The sequence below is a fragment of the Schistocerca gregaria genome, chromosome 3 (assembly GCF_023897955.1).
Source record: "Schistocerca gregaria isolate iqSchGreg1 chromosome 3, iqSchGreg1.2, whole genome shotgun sequence".
Taxonomy (NCBI): domain Eukaryota; kingdom Metazoa; phylum Arthropoda; class Insecta; order Orthoptera; family Acrididae; genus Schistocerca; species Schistocerca gregaria.
In genome coordinates, this window is record NC_064922.1 from 149,869,062 (window position 1) to 149,884,851 (window position 15,790).

The following is a 15,790-nucleotide window of genomic DNA, read 5'->3' on the forward strand; positions in this document are numbered from 1 at the left end:
ACGTCATGAATGTCCAGAGATGGGACAGAAAAAAATGAATACGCTGATATAATCAAATTATTCCTGCTACTTGTGTTCTAACTCATCTGTAACTTACTAATAGGATGTCTGGAATAGCCGATATGATTGAGCCTACATTGTTAAGTACTGAAAGGGAATTTCTGAGTATACAGGGACCATAACATTTACTTTGCGAAATGGAAGTCCAGGTTCCACTGTTTGTTCTTCCTGCACTGAACTGTCTCTCGAAGTGTTGTAACCTCTTCTATAGGCTAAGCTTCTAACGCACTCCTACGCGATAGCACTAGTTGCTCTGTTTTCCTTCCGTCATTTCAGAAATTTCAGACTTCCAGACAGTAGAAATAACCAACAACTGGCAAGGGACAACCTCAATATATTTCTAGAAAGGGTCAAAGTAAAATGTTTCACATTTCAAGTATCTAGGGAGCATGATCTCGAAAGACAAGACCATTGGGCAGGAAATAGTCAGCAGAACACAGAAAGCATCCAATTTTTACAGTCAAATCAGAAATCTCTAGGATGATAAAATGCCACGAAAAGCAAAAGTGACCATGTACCATCCCTATTTTGCACAAATCGGAAGATATGGTTTAGAAACATGTACCCTACTAAACAAAGAGCTCATCAGAATTCAGGCAACAGAAATGAGATTCGTTAGAACTATGACAACCAGAAAGGGCAAAATCAGGAATGAGGTGAACAGAAAAGTAGCTGGTATTGAGGTTCCTGTTACCAGTGTCATAAAGAAACGCAGGCTTCACTGGTAAGGGCACATAATGAACAGTCAAAGACCCACCAAAAGGTATTTCAACCTGAGCCTCGTAGGAAGAACACCACGGGATAGAGACTGTAAGATCAGATGTGGAGGAGGACACAAATGGGAAGCTGTCCTGGAACAGATGTGTGAAGACAGAAGGAGATGGCGAACGCTTGTGCATCACACCGGTAAACTGGAGTTGGAAAACGATGATGATGATGACGACGATAGAATTCCAGAAATATCCACAAATCTACCAGCACCATACAGCGGGCTACGGAAGAGCCATCCTCTCACTCGAGATGAAAGCTAACGAACAACAAGACGAAGTCTGTTACGTTGTAACGTGGAATTTCACGCTATATAGCATCCCGAAACGTGAACGGAACAATTCACATCGGGTGATCGTAACTGGCTACAGAAAACAACCTAATGTGGTTCAAGATTACTTTCTACCAGTCAGGCTGAACCGGCGTTCCTGCTATTTAAATATAACCTTCTAAAGTTGACACGAAAATTGGTAGTTTGTTCTATAACTAGCTTAACAAGCACATACGCCGCTTCAAGGCGCTCTCTCATTAAAGATACAAAGAAAAACGCCTCTTTTTGGTAAATTTATTAGCAGAATGGTGGGGATTGGTACGCTGGTGCTTAACAGGGGAAAAATATAGGTGTGAATATATACCATACCCTTCCAGACGTGCTACTCAAATACCCTACCGTTTTCCCCTTGCCACCAATTATGGTAAGGCGCTGTATCAGCAAATGCACATCCAGCTGACCCTAGATCTACACTTCGTATACTCTCCCAAAGCAGCTTACACAATCTCCCTGTTCCAGACGACAAAATGCCCTAACATGTATACTTCCTGTCAGAGCCTACCCACACCTTCCCAACATTTCTTACATCCAGATTCCCTCTTCCTCTCATTCTTCACTTTTTTCCCTTTCATAATTATGTACAGCCTCCATCATAGTCGCACCTCTCAAATCTAACTTCTCCTACCATCCACTGTTCCCCTTCACACTTTGCCCAACAAATCAGCTCCTCAATTCCGTTAACAGTGCACCCCTACAACTCTACTTAGCCATTTTTCTCGCACTTTACCCTTTCTCAGTGCTCATCCTACAACTTAATGTAGTGAACTGATGTGTTTCGTGCTTAACTTTTCTTTTTTAAAAGGCAAGAAATAGTTTTTAACAGCGTAAGTGTTCAATCTTCTTAATAATTTTTAAAATATGTAAACTTTTTTCCTTTCTCACATTAGGAACTGCTTTATGGGATCACTATATGGTATTAAAAGCTAATGTACACATACATAAAAAAGTTAAATAGACAAGTGTGTGTATACTACTTCTGGCAGCCAGATTTATCGGATAAAAGAGGAGGAGAAGAAGGAATAAAGAGGAAAAGCAGATGAGAGGAGGAGGAGGAGGAGGAGGAGTAGGAAGATAACAGAACCGGTACGTACTTTATGAATTCCTGCATTTCCGGAGAACTCAGTTCTCCCTCGCACAGAGCAGCCCCTAGGCGCTTCCATGAAAATACCATGTCAGTTGCTGTCCAATGGGCCATCCCCATCCAATCAGAGGTTGTTCTCAGGTATTTGTATGAGGCAGATATGTCAATTTCTGTGAAATTCGCAATGTTTTTCTGGAAGTAGAAATAATCATAATGTTAGGATAGTTATTCGTCGCTATTTTCAAAGAATAGCTACAGAAAATCTTACGTGTACAGTCTCATAATTACAGCTAATGTAGAGTCCTGCTCACACACTTTATGTATGTACATCATAACCACCTCCCCCTTCCATTTGTCCATCTCATCTTTCCCTCCCTCTCTCTGTGCATCACCTCCTCCCCCCTCTCTACGTCCATTAACTACCGCCCCCCTCCCCACCTCGAGCCGTGTTTATTGTTACTGAAAACGCAATGTACATTCAGAATCGAGATCGGTTAAATTGAATGGGTAAATCGGTTGGGATCTTTGGTATACGCGGTATGAGAGAGCAGCTGCTGGGTCTGATTGTAGTAGCTTCAAAGCCAGTATTTCGCATAGTTTTAATGTGCGAATGAGTAGGATTACAAAGTACTCGAAGATTCAGATTCTGTAATAGTATACTAATCTTAAGGCGATAAACTATAAATAAATCTTTTGTTTTCTATAAAACAGAGGGCAGCGAAGAAAACAAAATATCACAGTGTTGTTACATAATTTTTGTTTGAAATGCCTTGCTATCGTAGCTGAAACTGTGTGCAAGAAAAAACGAGGCCGCACATTTTCACAGCACAGCTTGGCTTTTCCTTTATAGCAGTTAATCCTAACAGAAAACCTGTGAATTTTTGTTTAAAAAATATTTAGCCGATGTCCATGTGAATGTTTATTGGTTCATCATCTACCTATTTGAAGAACTTCTCGAGGCTTTTGGCAACAACACTTCAAAACGCATGGCCTATAGCTGTGCAAATGTTCGTTAGATTATCATGCGAAAATCTGAAGTAAGTTGGTCAAGAGCTTTTCTTGATTTTTCCTAAGAACGTGTCTCTGTTTATATATAAACGTATAAAGAAGTTATAACCCATGTGCGTCGAAATGTTTGATGTTTGTCTGCCAGAGTGTCGCGTAAAAATTTGAAATAAATTGGTCAAGATCTTTTGAGATTTCTGCCAAGAAGTATCTCCTTTATTTACATATTTATATACCATATTTTCTCCTCCTTTCACGAGGCATCACAACGTTTCACCAGGCAACGTCGGTCAACTGCTGTTTGTGTATGAGAAATCGGTTGAAAACTTTCCTGTCAGCACGTTGTAGGTGTCGCCACCGGCGCCCAACTTGTGTGAATGCTCTGAAAAGCTAATCATATGCAAATCATAGACTCTTCTTCCTGTTGGTTAAATTTCGCGTGTGTAGCACGTCATCTTCGTGGTGTAGCAATTTCAATGGCCAGTGGTGTTCTTATGGACTACAATTACGAATAACTTAAATTGGAATGATCTCACATATAATGTGGCGAAAACAATCCAAAATCCGCGATTTATTGGCAGAACACTTAGAAAATGTAACAGGTCTACTGAAGAGTGATTATACTACGCTTGTCCGCCCTCTTCTGGAGTACTGCTGTGCGGTGTGGGATTTGCATCAGGTGGGACTGACGGACGACGTCGAAAACGTTCTTTCAAAGAAGAGCAAACCGTTTTGTATTATTGCGAAGTAGGGGAGAGCGTGCCACGGTTATGATGCGCGGAGTGGCAGTCATCAAAACAAAGGCGTTTTTCGCTGCGGCAGGATCTTCTCATGAAATTTCAATCGCCAACTTTGTCCTCAGAGTGTGAAAATATTTTGTAGAGTCCACCTACATTGGAAGAAATAGGGGAAATCAGAGCTCTCACGGAAAGAGCTAAGTGTTTGTCCTTCTAGCGCGCCTTTCGAGAGTGGAACGGAAGAAAAGTAGCTTAAAGGTTGTTCGATGAAATCTCTGCCAGTCACTTAACTGTGAATTGCAGAGTAATAGTGTACCTGAAGATGTCTTGTGGGTGCTTCACTTTTTGGCAGGCAGTTTAGTTTATTAGTAGCGCGAGGATGCTCGTTTAACCTTTCATTTCATACTTAGAATTTTTGTACTTTTTTCTGTTATTTTCATGTGATACCTCCCGTTGCTATCATGACAGTTTAACTCTCTCGACATTGAAGAGAAGGGAAATGAGGTGCGGTACCTTGGACGGGTTGGTGGTGATGAAGGTGACCTGGTGGCCCCTCCTGGCCAGTTCGAGACTCATCGTCCTGAGGGGTCCCTGGTGGCTGACGGCCGGGAACGGCACGACGGACAAGATCCTGGCCGCCTCCGAGGCTCCCAGCACGAGCAGGAGCAGGAAACTGGCCTTCATGGTGGCCTGTCAACAAAAAGGAGAAATAAGTAAAGTAAGCAAATAAGGAATATTAAATAAACGCGAGAAGATATGTACAGAAGTGGAGAACAGTTTGGATGGCTTACGTGGAAGAGTTATACAGTGCACAACGGATAACACCAGACTGATTTTGGAAGGTCAAGGTGAACAGAATGAAGGAATGACTCCTTATATATTTGAATGGGAAATGGAGAAAGCTACTCAGGAGGTCTGGGAAAAGAAAGCCTTGGGCTGTGGCAAAATATGTGAGAAATTTGAAGTCTTAGGTCCAAATTCAATAGCCGAACTTACTGAGGTGGTGGACGGAATTTGTGCCAGGAGTATTTGGCCTCAAGATCTACTTAAGAACATTCTAATACCTTAACCTAAAAAGATCAATGCAAAAGGATGCGAAGACCATAGGGCAGTTAGTTTCATGAGCTACATTACAAAGGCAATAACGAGAGTCATACTAACGAGAAATGACAAGAAAAAATAGACAATGATAGAAATAAACAAGCATATGTACAGGGCGACAATTATTGAATTATATGAAATAAAATCGTCATAAATTCTGATGGATTTGATTAAGGACGTTCAAACTGCACGGCTAGCTGTGGGGCATGATGAGAATCAGTATGCGCATGCGCATGCATGGTTTATCGACGAAGTCCACTTTCATTTGGATGGGTTCGTCAATAAGCAAAATTAGCGTACTTGGGGGACTGAGAACCCGCATTTCGCCATCCAGAAGTCTCTTCACCATCAACAGGTGACTGCGTGGTGTCCAGTGTCCTGTCACGGAGTAATCGGTGCGGTATTCTTTGATGGCACGGTGACTACCGAACGGTGCGTGAATGTTTTGGAAGATGATTTCATCCGCATTATCCAAAGTGACCCTGATTTCGACAAGATGTGGTTCATGCAATACAGAACTTGACCCCGTCGACGCTGGAGAGTGTTTGATATCCTGGAGGAGCACTCTGGGGACCGCATTCTGGCTCTGGGGTACCCAGAGGCCACTGGCACGGGCCTCTATTGACCGCCATATTCTCCAGATCCGAACACATCGGGCTATCTTAAAGATGAAGTGTACAGAAATAATCCCAAAACCACTGATGAGCTGAAAACTGGGTCAAGACATTCGATACAGTCAACTGGATTATACTACTGAGAAGTTTGAAACCGCGTTGGTTTAGCCTGGGAAGGTAGAGGGCTAATAAAGGAGTTGTACACAAAGCAAAAAAATGATAGGCTAGGGAATGAGGAGACGAAGGAGATGACGATCTGTGTAAGAGATTTAAGGCAGGAGGACTTATTGTCACCGAAGCTTTTTGACATTTATGGAGAAGAACTGATAGGTGAGGCAACAGAGGAACTGTAATTGGAGGAGAAAGGACAACAAAATTCGTATATGAACAAGTTTAGATTGCCAGCGCTTTAAAGTGGAGATAAAGGATAATTGTGTGTAACAGCAGTGAAACATAAGGGAAAAATACAAAAAAAATATGCGACCTAAAGTTGACTACTCGCACACAACAACAAATTATAATAATTATATTTTATTATTATTCTGTACAAAAAATTATATCATGACATTAACAACACAAGTTACATACATTCCTGCAAATACAAAAAAGGAGAAAAACGTACCAGAACAGAGGTTTAACACTTACAGATTACACTTACAATGATTTAGAACCATGTCTCTTAATTATGTCTGGTATTTGGCAACAGACACCTCGTCACACATCGAGATATAATGTGTGCCTAGGGTCTCCCATTGTGTAGACCCCTCGCCTGGTGCAAGTCTTTTGAGTTGACCCCACTTGGGCGACTTGCATGTCGATGGGGATCAGAGACAACACAACACCCAGTCCCTGAGCAGAGAAAATCTCCGACCCAGCCGGGAATCGAACCCGGGCCCCTTCGCATAACAGCCCGTCGCGCTGACCGCTCAGCTATCGGGGCGGACACGCATCAAGAGGTATCGGGCCGACGCAACACCAAATGGATGTCGTACTGGCGAGCCTAAATTCACTGATAGAAGGGGGGAGAAAGAGGAAAGGAAGCGAAGCGAAAAAGAGCATCAAAGCAATAATCAACCAATTTAAAAAATGAATGACGGAAATTATCAAAATACGGGATAAATATTGATAAATACGGGTCCCGGGATTTTCGTGTAAATTAAGTGAAAATACTGGATTTCTCAGGATTTACGGGATAGTTGGCAAGCCTAGATCAAGCAGTGCTGGAGGAGTCGGAAGAGAAGCTGCAGCAGATGTTGAGTATTGCAAGAAGGGGTGAGTAGTGTGGAATGAAAAATATAGGAAAAACGAATGTGATGGGAATAGACAAGACGAAAGCTGCAGTTTAAAATATTGTTAGACGGAAAAAAGATGTAACAAAACCTTTTCGCATCAGGGAAATCTAATGAGATGGAACGGAAGCTGCACAGAAGAAATGAGGAGAACGATATCCAAAGTGGAAGAGTTTCAAAAGGTTGAAGAAATTACTAACACCTTAAAAAATTTCAATGAATCTGAGGAAAAGATTTGCTGAATGTTACATCTGGAGTGTGGTGTTATATAGGAGGTAAAAAGAAAGAAGAAATATATTTAAAAAGTTTTTGGTATGTGTATGTAGAAGAATCCTTAAGGTGAACTGGATTGATAGACTTAAGAATGAACAAAACAGGGGAAGACAGAAGCTTATTGGAAGTGATCAGAATGAGGAAAAAATCTTGGCTGGGGCTTATATTGCTTAGGAATTATATGCACCAAAGAACTGTAGAGGGAAAAGCGGAGGTAGGAAGAGAAATAGAATCATTAGATGAAGACGAACATACAAGCAGATGAAGGAAGATGCTCAGAACAAGACAATGAACAGCCTCCAATTGAAACATGTCATCAGACAGAAGTTAAGTGAGAAGGTCAGTTGCTTTGAAAGTAGTGAGAGATTGCTGATAGGTCTACAGTTTTTTTTATAGTGAATCTGCATTCTAGAAAATGATTATAGAGCCGTAGATTAAACAGACAGTTTAATAACAATGCTACCTAGGGAAATAAATTACTTAATTATTACTTGTGCCTCTTTGTTCTACCATGTTAACTACAGCAGTGAATACCATTACTAGAAAATACAAGATGATGATTCAATGGAAGTGGTGAAGGCTGGAGGCAAAGTGATTCAAAATGAAATTACAGAATTATTTACAGAACATCTGCGAAGAAAGACAGTTTACAGAAACCAGATGGATCATGTATTTTGTATATAAAGGGTGACACATTTATTTTCACCACAAAAAAATGTTTGTTCAGAAGCAAAATAAGAAGTGTACGAGGCAAATTTTTTGTGTTTGCATTTTCAGCTGTTTTGAATATTTAATTTATTGTTGATAGTCGAAAAGGTTGTGTGTGTTTTCGAGTGCTCGGCAATTTTTACTTTCGAAAAAGATGGATACAAGATTTTGCGTTAAATTTTGTTTGAAAAATGCAATAATGTGCAGCACCGAATTCGAAATGTTGACTTTGGCTTTTGGCGAATCTACTATGAATAAGATAAGAGCTTACGGATGGTATAAACGTTCCAAAGAGGGTCGAGAAGACGTTGGAGACGACCGCTGTGGGCGCCCTAGAACATCAGTTGTAAGTGGGATGTTTAGGTTTTTTTTAAATTGATAACGCCGCCGCCACGAAGCGCTCTGTATGAAAATCACTGGCTGTGCCGTGTGCAGTCTGTGGCTGGTTGGCATTGTTGTAATACTCGCCATTGTAGTGTTGGGCAGCGGCAGCTGGATGCTAACAGCACGTAGCGTTGCGCAGTTGGAGGTGAGCCGCCAGCAGTGGTGGACGTGGGGAGAGAGATGGCGGAGTTTTGAAATTTGTAAGAAATGGTGTCATGAACTGCTATATATATTATGACTAGTGAGGTAAATACATTGTTTGTTCTCTATTAAAATCTTTCATTTGCTAACTATGCCTATCAGTAGTTAGTGACTTCCGTAGTTTGAATCTTTTAGTTAGCTGGCAGTAGTGGTGCTCGCTGTGTCGCAGTAGTTCGAGTAACGAAGATTTTTGTGAGGTAAGTGATTTGTGAAACATATAGATTAATGTTAGTCAGGGCCATTCTTTCGTAGGGATTTTTGGAAGTCAGATTGCGTTGCGCTAAAGATATTGTGTGTCAGTTTAAGCACATTCGTGTATAATTGTTCAAAGAGGACGTTTCACATAGACCAGTCGTGTACAATTTTTCTAAGGGGACGTTTCATATGTCGACCCTTAGCCGAGGATACCTCACTGGAATCTTCTGATTTTTTCCTTGTAGTTTGTGTAATTAGTGTAGCTTTTGTTTATTGCTAGCGCGTAATCATAGAGAGAATTTCCTTTGTAGTTGCAGTCTTTCATTGTTTTACAGTAAAATAGTTGTGGCATGCATGTAGTTTTGCACGAAGTATTTCGCAGCTGCGCTTGCAATTAACTAGATATTATTTTCAGTGCTATGTTAATGTGTTCTCTTATTTTTGTTCTTCAAATTGTGTTTTTCTGTGTTGTCGTGTGAAAAATTGTGACAATAATGGCGTGTGAAAAACGTAATACTAGGCTCCAAAGTAAACTGAGAAATGACAGTGAAGACGAAAGCAGTGTGTTAGCGCCACCATGTAATGAATTAACTAATGTTCAAAGTAGTAATTTGGTAATTGTGTGTAAGGAAATGGAGCGGGTTGCAAATAATGGTGTAGGCAGTGAAACAATTAGTGAACAGGGAAGCGTTATCGATCGATCGGTCGGCAACAGCTCGCCTCAGGATTCCGAAATGACAGGACACAATCTTGCAAATACTGTAGATTCAGATTTTGCGTCCTCACTGTTTTCTCAAATAAATCAAGACACATTTTCTGCTTTTCAAAATGCGAATGTTGCCGGTTCAAATGCACTGCCGAAAAGCACTGAGGAACATGTTTCAGACACCAGTGCACTGTTATTACAGTTAATGCAACAAATGGGACCAAGGCTACAAAAATTAGACACAACGCTTGAACAAAATCAGAGACAAACAGAGCAAAAGTTAGACGCAATGGAGCAAAAGCTTCGAAAGTTAGACTCAGTGGAACATACGCTTGAACAAACACGTGAAGATTTAACTACTGAATTACATAAAATCGAATCGAAATGTCAAAAAGTCTGTAATGACGTAAAAACACAAATTTGTGAGCATTTCCAACCTATTTTTTCGCGGCATGAAAATGCATTACAGAATCACGAATCAGCCATAAAAGAACTGCAAAGAATTGTTCATGAAAATCATGAGACCTTGCAAGCTAAAATTGACTCAGTTGCATCTACCGATTCGGTCCGATTCGGTTACGCAACTTGCAAAAACTCAAGAAAACTTAAAGGACACAGTAGATACTCTGAAAATTGGTTCAGAAAGACACATGGAGGACATTAGTTCATTATCAGAGAAAGTAGTTGAACTTTCGGATCAGCTAAATAATTTATCTACGAAGGTAGATGATAATTTGAATGACACAAAACCGGTAGTCTTTAATGACACAAGAGTGCGAACAAAGTAGGAAATTCAAACAAAGTCTGAATCAAATTAGTACGCAACACCAAAGAGAAATCCGGGAAGTACAAGATCAGCTGACACAGGTAATACAACAATTACGTATTTCAGAGGACACTCGCGCTCCAATACGGGAAGAGGGACATAGAAATACGGAACAACCACAAAATAATAACACAGGGCACTTCGGAAATTATGAAAGAAATTGGCAAGGTACACCGAATTCTGAGATGGAACCGCCGACACGACGTAACAATGACCGATATGCTACCCGCCGAGACGATGACTTTGACTATAAGCTGTTCATTACTACGCGTAAATTCAAAACATTTAAGAATTCTGGCAACGACATTCATTCACAAGCGTGGCTCCATCAATTCTCTCATTGTTTTCCTCCCAACTGGTCACTAGAGCACAGATTAGAATTTATGTGTGGCTACTTAGAGAATGAACCAGCTGTAAGAATGCGATCGGTCATTCACGATTGCCACAGTGAAGGAGAATTTTACCATGCCTTCCTCTCAGCATATTGGTCTCAAGCCACACAAGACCGAGTAAAACATGGCATCATGATGATGAAACATTTCGAACGATCTGAATTTTCCAGTCTTGTCAAATATTTTGAAGACATGTTGCACAAGAATCAGTATCTGTCAAACCCATACAGCCCATCAGAACTCATCCGCATTTGCTTAATCAAATTGCCTGAACATTTACGGCATATTATTTTGGCAGGCCGTTGCAAAGACGACATTGAAGCTTTTCAGGGACTCTCACAAGAATTAGAAATTGACACTGACAATCGCAGAACGCGAAAACAGGAACACAACAATTACAGGTCACATCCGTCGCAATTCCGCGATGAAAGAAATAATAACTGGACACGACATGGCTATTCTCACAATACAAATCGTGACCAAAACAGACACCATCCGTATGACAACCGTTGGCAGAGTAGTAATAATTACAGGGAAAGGTCACCTCTCTGCGGTAATGAATATCACAGAGACAATCAGAGAAACAAACAATACGGGAACCAAAATAATTATTATCAAGGGAGACGGAATAACTTCAGACGCAACGGTCCAGCGCGCAGTTACGATTCAGGGAGAAATTCTCCACCACGTGACCGACAAGAAATTAATTACAGAAATTACCGACATGACGACAGACGATATGATCGTAACGACAGACCTGAATTGCATCAGAACTGGCGGGATTCAAACAGAGCAGGGCCCTCTCGGCAAGGTGAATTTGTAGAAGTTAGGTCTCCTAATCCCAATAACGACGCGCGCCAACAAAGAAACAGAAAATGACTCGCACCGCAGGCAGCCGCGTGCGCCGGCTGGCTCAGAGAAAAATAACGTAAGCTAACCTTGAGCAAAATTCCAGTGTTCTTTACTGCCGTATAGCAGATGATGTTTGACTTAAAGTTGATTTTGCTGCATACTGAGGAAGAGTAAAGGTTTACACCACATTTCACATGTAAAACCGTTTATTGAAATATAATCTCTTTTTAACTTTGTCTTTGCCATAAAATTTTTCACTTCACGCTACTAGTACAATTTGTCAGACTTAGAATCTGTTAACATGCAACCATGTTTGAAGTTAAATATCCAGTCAAGAACCAAGAGAACTTATTTAAACAGAAATTACGAATGCATTGTTATAGTGAACATACATCGCTGTGTTATTTGCACATTCTTGCTTGTTAGTTGCACAATTATGTAACGACTATAAGGCTCACATACTTAGAACATTTACCAGTATTGCTGATGAGATTTTAATGCAACGTTTTGGTTTCCTTGAAAATACATTCTGGATTTAAAGTACTTTCTGTGAGATACCAGATGATACAGTGGTTAGTTTATGTGACAGCTACACGATTTTATCACGACGCTACTAATGAGTGACAATTTACAATGTTGCTTTTGCAGTTTATCTGTTTTATATCTGCACAGTTTTTCTGAATTTTTCTGGAAAGTAAAACATGTTTTAGTAGTAATGTTTGTGGTATAGCTACAATGAGACAGCCTTTTCTGTAGCACAACAATACGTACAGTACAGTACTTACTTCATCACGGCAATAAGCGTAATAACTAAGATATCTATACGCAAAGCATTTCAATTTCGTTTATCATGAGGTAAGTACATTGGCTTCTGCAGAACTTAGCTTTCGGAGGACAATAACTACGACACTTCCACAGAGATTGTCTTACAGCAAGACGCACATTTAGCGCTACAGGACACGCATTAAACTATTTATTTTTCAACATATTTGAATTACAAAGAAAGTTTTCCGTGATACATTTCATTCCATTGCTGTAATCTGTAACACCTGAGGATATAACTACATTAATCCTCAGGGGGGTACACGCCTACTTTGTGTACCATGTGTATGGCAAGCACAAGGAGCCCTAGCTAATATGGTATTTGCTTATACAACTTTACACATCGGTACCATATTTCTCTAACACATTAATTACACAGCTATCTGATCATTTAACTGAGAGAGACAAACATTTATTTTACTTCATCAGTGACTGATGTTTACGTAATTACACCATTGGATAACTTCACACTTACGAAGTTGTATTTTGTGAACTGTTCATATTTTTTCGGAACCATTGTGATACTATGAGAGCTTTGAATGACATATTTGGTATGGGATCACGATTTTTAAAGTACGTTTGAGGCAGATGACACTTTTGACATGAGCAGAGAATTTTATTTTAGGTTTTGAAATTATTGGAGGAAGCTACGGAGATTTTGAGAATTTGACTGAGGTGTTATGATATTATGACGACAATGTGAATTATGCTGCTGAGGTATGTTTAAGCTGATGCTATATGAGTTATTTGATTGTGCTACGTATCTGTTATGATGAAATATTGCAGAAGTGTCAACGAATAAGGTAAGTAATAATGAGTAGTGGTTAGGGACTCTGGTTTGTGAAAAAGGTTGTTGAAAACCAAGAATCGTACTTTAAGAGTTATGAAATGTATGTAAATGCTTGAATGTATTACAATGCCGACAAAATTTTTTTTGACACTATTCTATTTAAAGGATTTTGTTTCTACATATTTGTAACGCAAATTCTTGACCTGTGAATTTTTTTATATGAGACTGCCACTGTAGCGGAAACTGGTGTCGTAAATATTTCGGTAAGACAACTAAGTGACCACCTGCACGTAATGCGTCGTGGGCACCCAGCTGCGCGACAACCACCTGACGAAAGAGCCATTAGTGTGTGCCTTTCAGAGGCACAGGTAAAAAAAAAAAAGGCTATTATCCTCTCTATTGACATTCCTTTGTAGAAAGCACCGCAAATACGACACGCTCATTACTGAGAAAGATACTTACATCTGACACCTGATTATAACAAACGTCTTTCTACGAGAGTTGAGAGAATTCTACTAACTTATGAAATGTCACATGACTATTGAATGATATTTTTATGCTTTGTCCATAGTTGCTTATTTCATTTGATATCTGTTTTCCAGCTGTGTTGCAGCATTGGTTTTATAAAATAAAAGTAAATGCATTTGCTAATGTGAAAACTTTCTGTCAACAGATCTTTCAAATAATAATTTTATGATCCACATTCTTAAACAAAAAAAAAAAAAAAAAAAAAAAAAAAAAAAAACGGAGCACTTGGAAAGGAAAGAACAATAAGAAGGGACTAGTAACAGTAACTGTATATATAATTTTCTTTTCAAGTACTTGGTAATTTGTTGTAGCATTAGTTTTTGTGGTGCACCACTTTAATTGCATAGACATTAAGATGTGAATAGACATTGTCCTTATCTGCATTGTTGTCTTTAGTGTAACATTTTTTCTGCTTGAGCTTTGTCATGTTTAGGTATAAGTTACAGCATTAGCTGCGGCTGTTTGCCATTCATAGTGCTACTGAATGTCACTTTTTATTACTAGGTTAAGCCAATTTTATTACTGATTTATTTTTCTTGTTTGCTGCGCATTACCTTATATTAGTTGTAATATTGCTGCCCTTTTTTTGCCAATTTCCATTTTTTTATCATTGCTGTTTGTGTTAATTGTTTTGTGCTGCTGCATTGCCTCGTCCCTTAGTTTAGTATCTGAGCTCAGTAGATTCAAGTTAGCTTAAGAGGGGGTAGAATATATAAGAAACTAACTATGATGAATTGGAAGAAAAGCATTGAGAAGCTATAAGAAAATGGTTTGGCCAAAAAAAGTAGTGTACAGTGGAGAAAAACTATTTTTGAAAGAGGATGTGAACAGAATACAGAAAGCAGGTTTAGATAGGACTTTTTGGAAATAATGATGAACTAAGGGAGATCTCTATGCAAAATACTGCAGTAAAACAAACCCTGTCCTTTCCTTTCGTATTATCCCTCTATGTGTTTATGTACCCTTGTGTATTTGTCTTTTTCCTGTCTTTATGTGTTTAACTAATAAGATTTATGTTGTAGAATTTTTCAAATACTATGTTATTTTCTTTGTAAATATGTTCAGACATTATTTATGTGTTTTGTTTTAATGCTCATGTGTGAAGTTGATGTTTCAAAAGTTATTCTGATCTTTTATGTATGTACTTATGTCGTAATTTTTGTAACACTGATGTATTTGCTATTTCGATTCTTTTGTAAAGCCTGTACTACTACAAATGTTATCTGTATTGTTATGTTCTTTAATGATATATTTTGTACTTTGTTATTGTATTCTTATGTTATAAAATTGTAATTGACACCAGTTCATCAAATTAAGTAACTTGTAAATTACATTTCACTGCACACGTTTCTGTTGGTCATAGTATATGGACAATGTGTGAGAAGTAGGGACTGATAGTGTTTGCATGTATGTGTATAATTCAGTAAGGGACTGGATAACAGCATTGCTGGTTGTAAGGACATTTCAAAAACAATTTTTAAGAGTGCACAAGTGGTGGTTATGGACTTGCTATATTATCCACAAGACTCTTCAATGGTGATTGTGTGCCTGCACAGTCAAACAGATGGCTGCTGGCCATCTCTACAAGGACTGCAGTGGGTCTACACCTTTGATGACCCACCAATACCATTATTTCTACAAGGTCTACAGTGGGTCTGCATCTCTGGTGGCCCACCAATACCGTAATCTCTACCAGGACTACAAGGGGTCTACTCTGTGATGACCTACCTACCAATATTCTTCAAAACTTCGACTGATTCTGCTGTGGGTTTGCTCTGTTGTGGCCCATTACCTGTCTGCATGTCAAGAGTCAGCACTGTCTTTTGTTGGAAGGACAACACTACTTCTTCAAGACTGCATGGAAATCCACTACTTCCGTGTGCATTTTCTTTTATTGCTCAGTCTTTGAGAAAAACACTACTATTTTACTGTGATGAATGATCAGGACTGTCTATATGGACTGTGAGAAAATTTTAGCTTTTGACCAACATTGCATCGATAAGTGTGTGCATTTCATTTCTTTGTTATTATAATTATGAAAACATTTTTCCAAATCTGTATTGGCCACTGCCCAAAACAATGTGTAAATTTTTTTTGTGGGGAGCATGGGGGCTATGTAAGTGGGAT

General features: G+C 39.3%; 1 protein-coding gene across 1 annotated transcript in view; it reads right to left on the minus strand.

Annotated features, from left to right (window-relative positions):
- LOC126355061 (UDP-glucosyltransferase 2-like) overlaps positions 1–15,790 on the minus strand; it is a 79,066-nt gene that overhangs the window by 36,109 nt on the left and 27,167 nt on the right. The window contains exons 2-3 of the mRNA XM_050005229.1: positions 4,496–4,672; positions 2,251–2,432 (exon numbers count right to left, since the gene is read on the minus strand). Coding sequence (XP_049861186.1) covers positions 2,251–2,432; positions 4,496–4,666 — 353 coding nt within the window. The 5' untranslated portion in view covers positions 4,667–4,672. The remainder of the gene's footprint in view (positions 1–2,250; positions 2,433–4,495; positions 4,673–15,790) is intronic.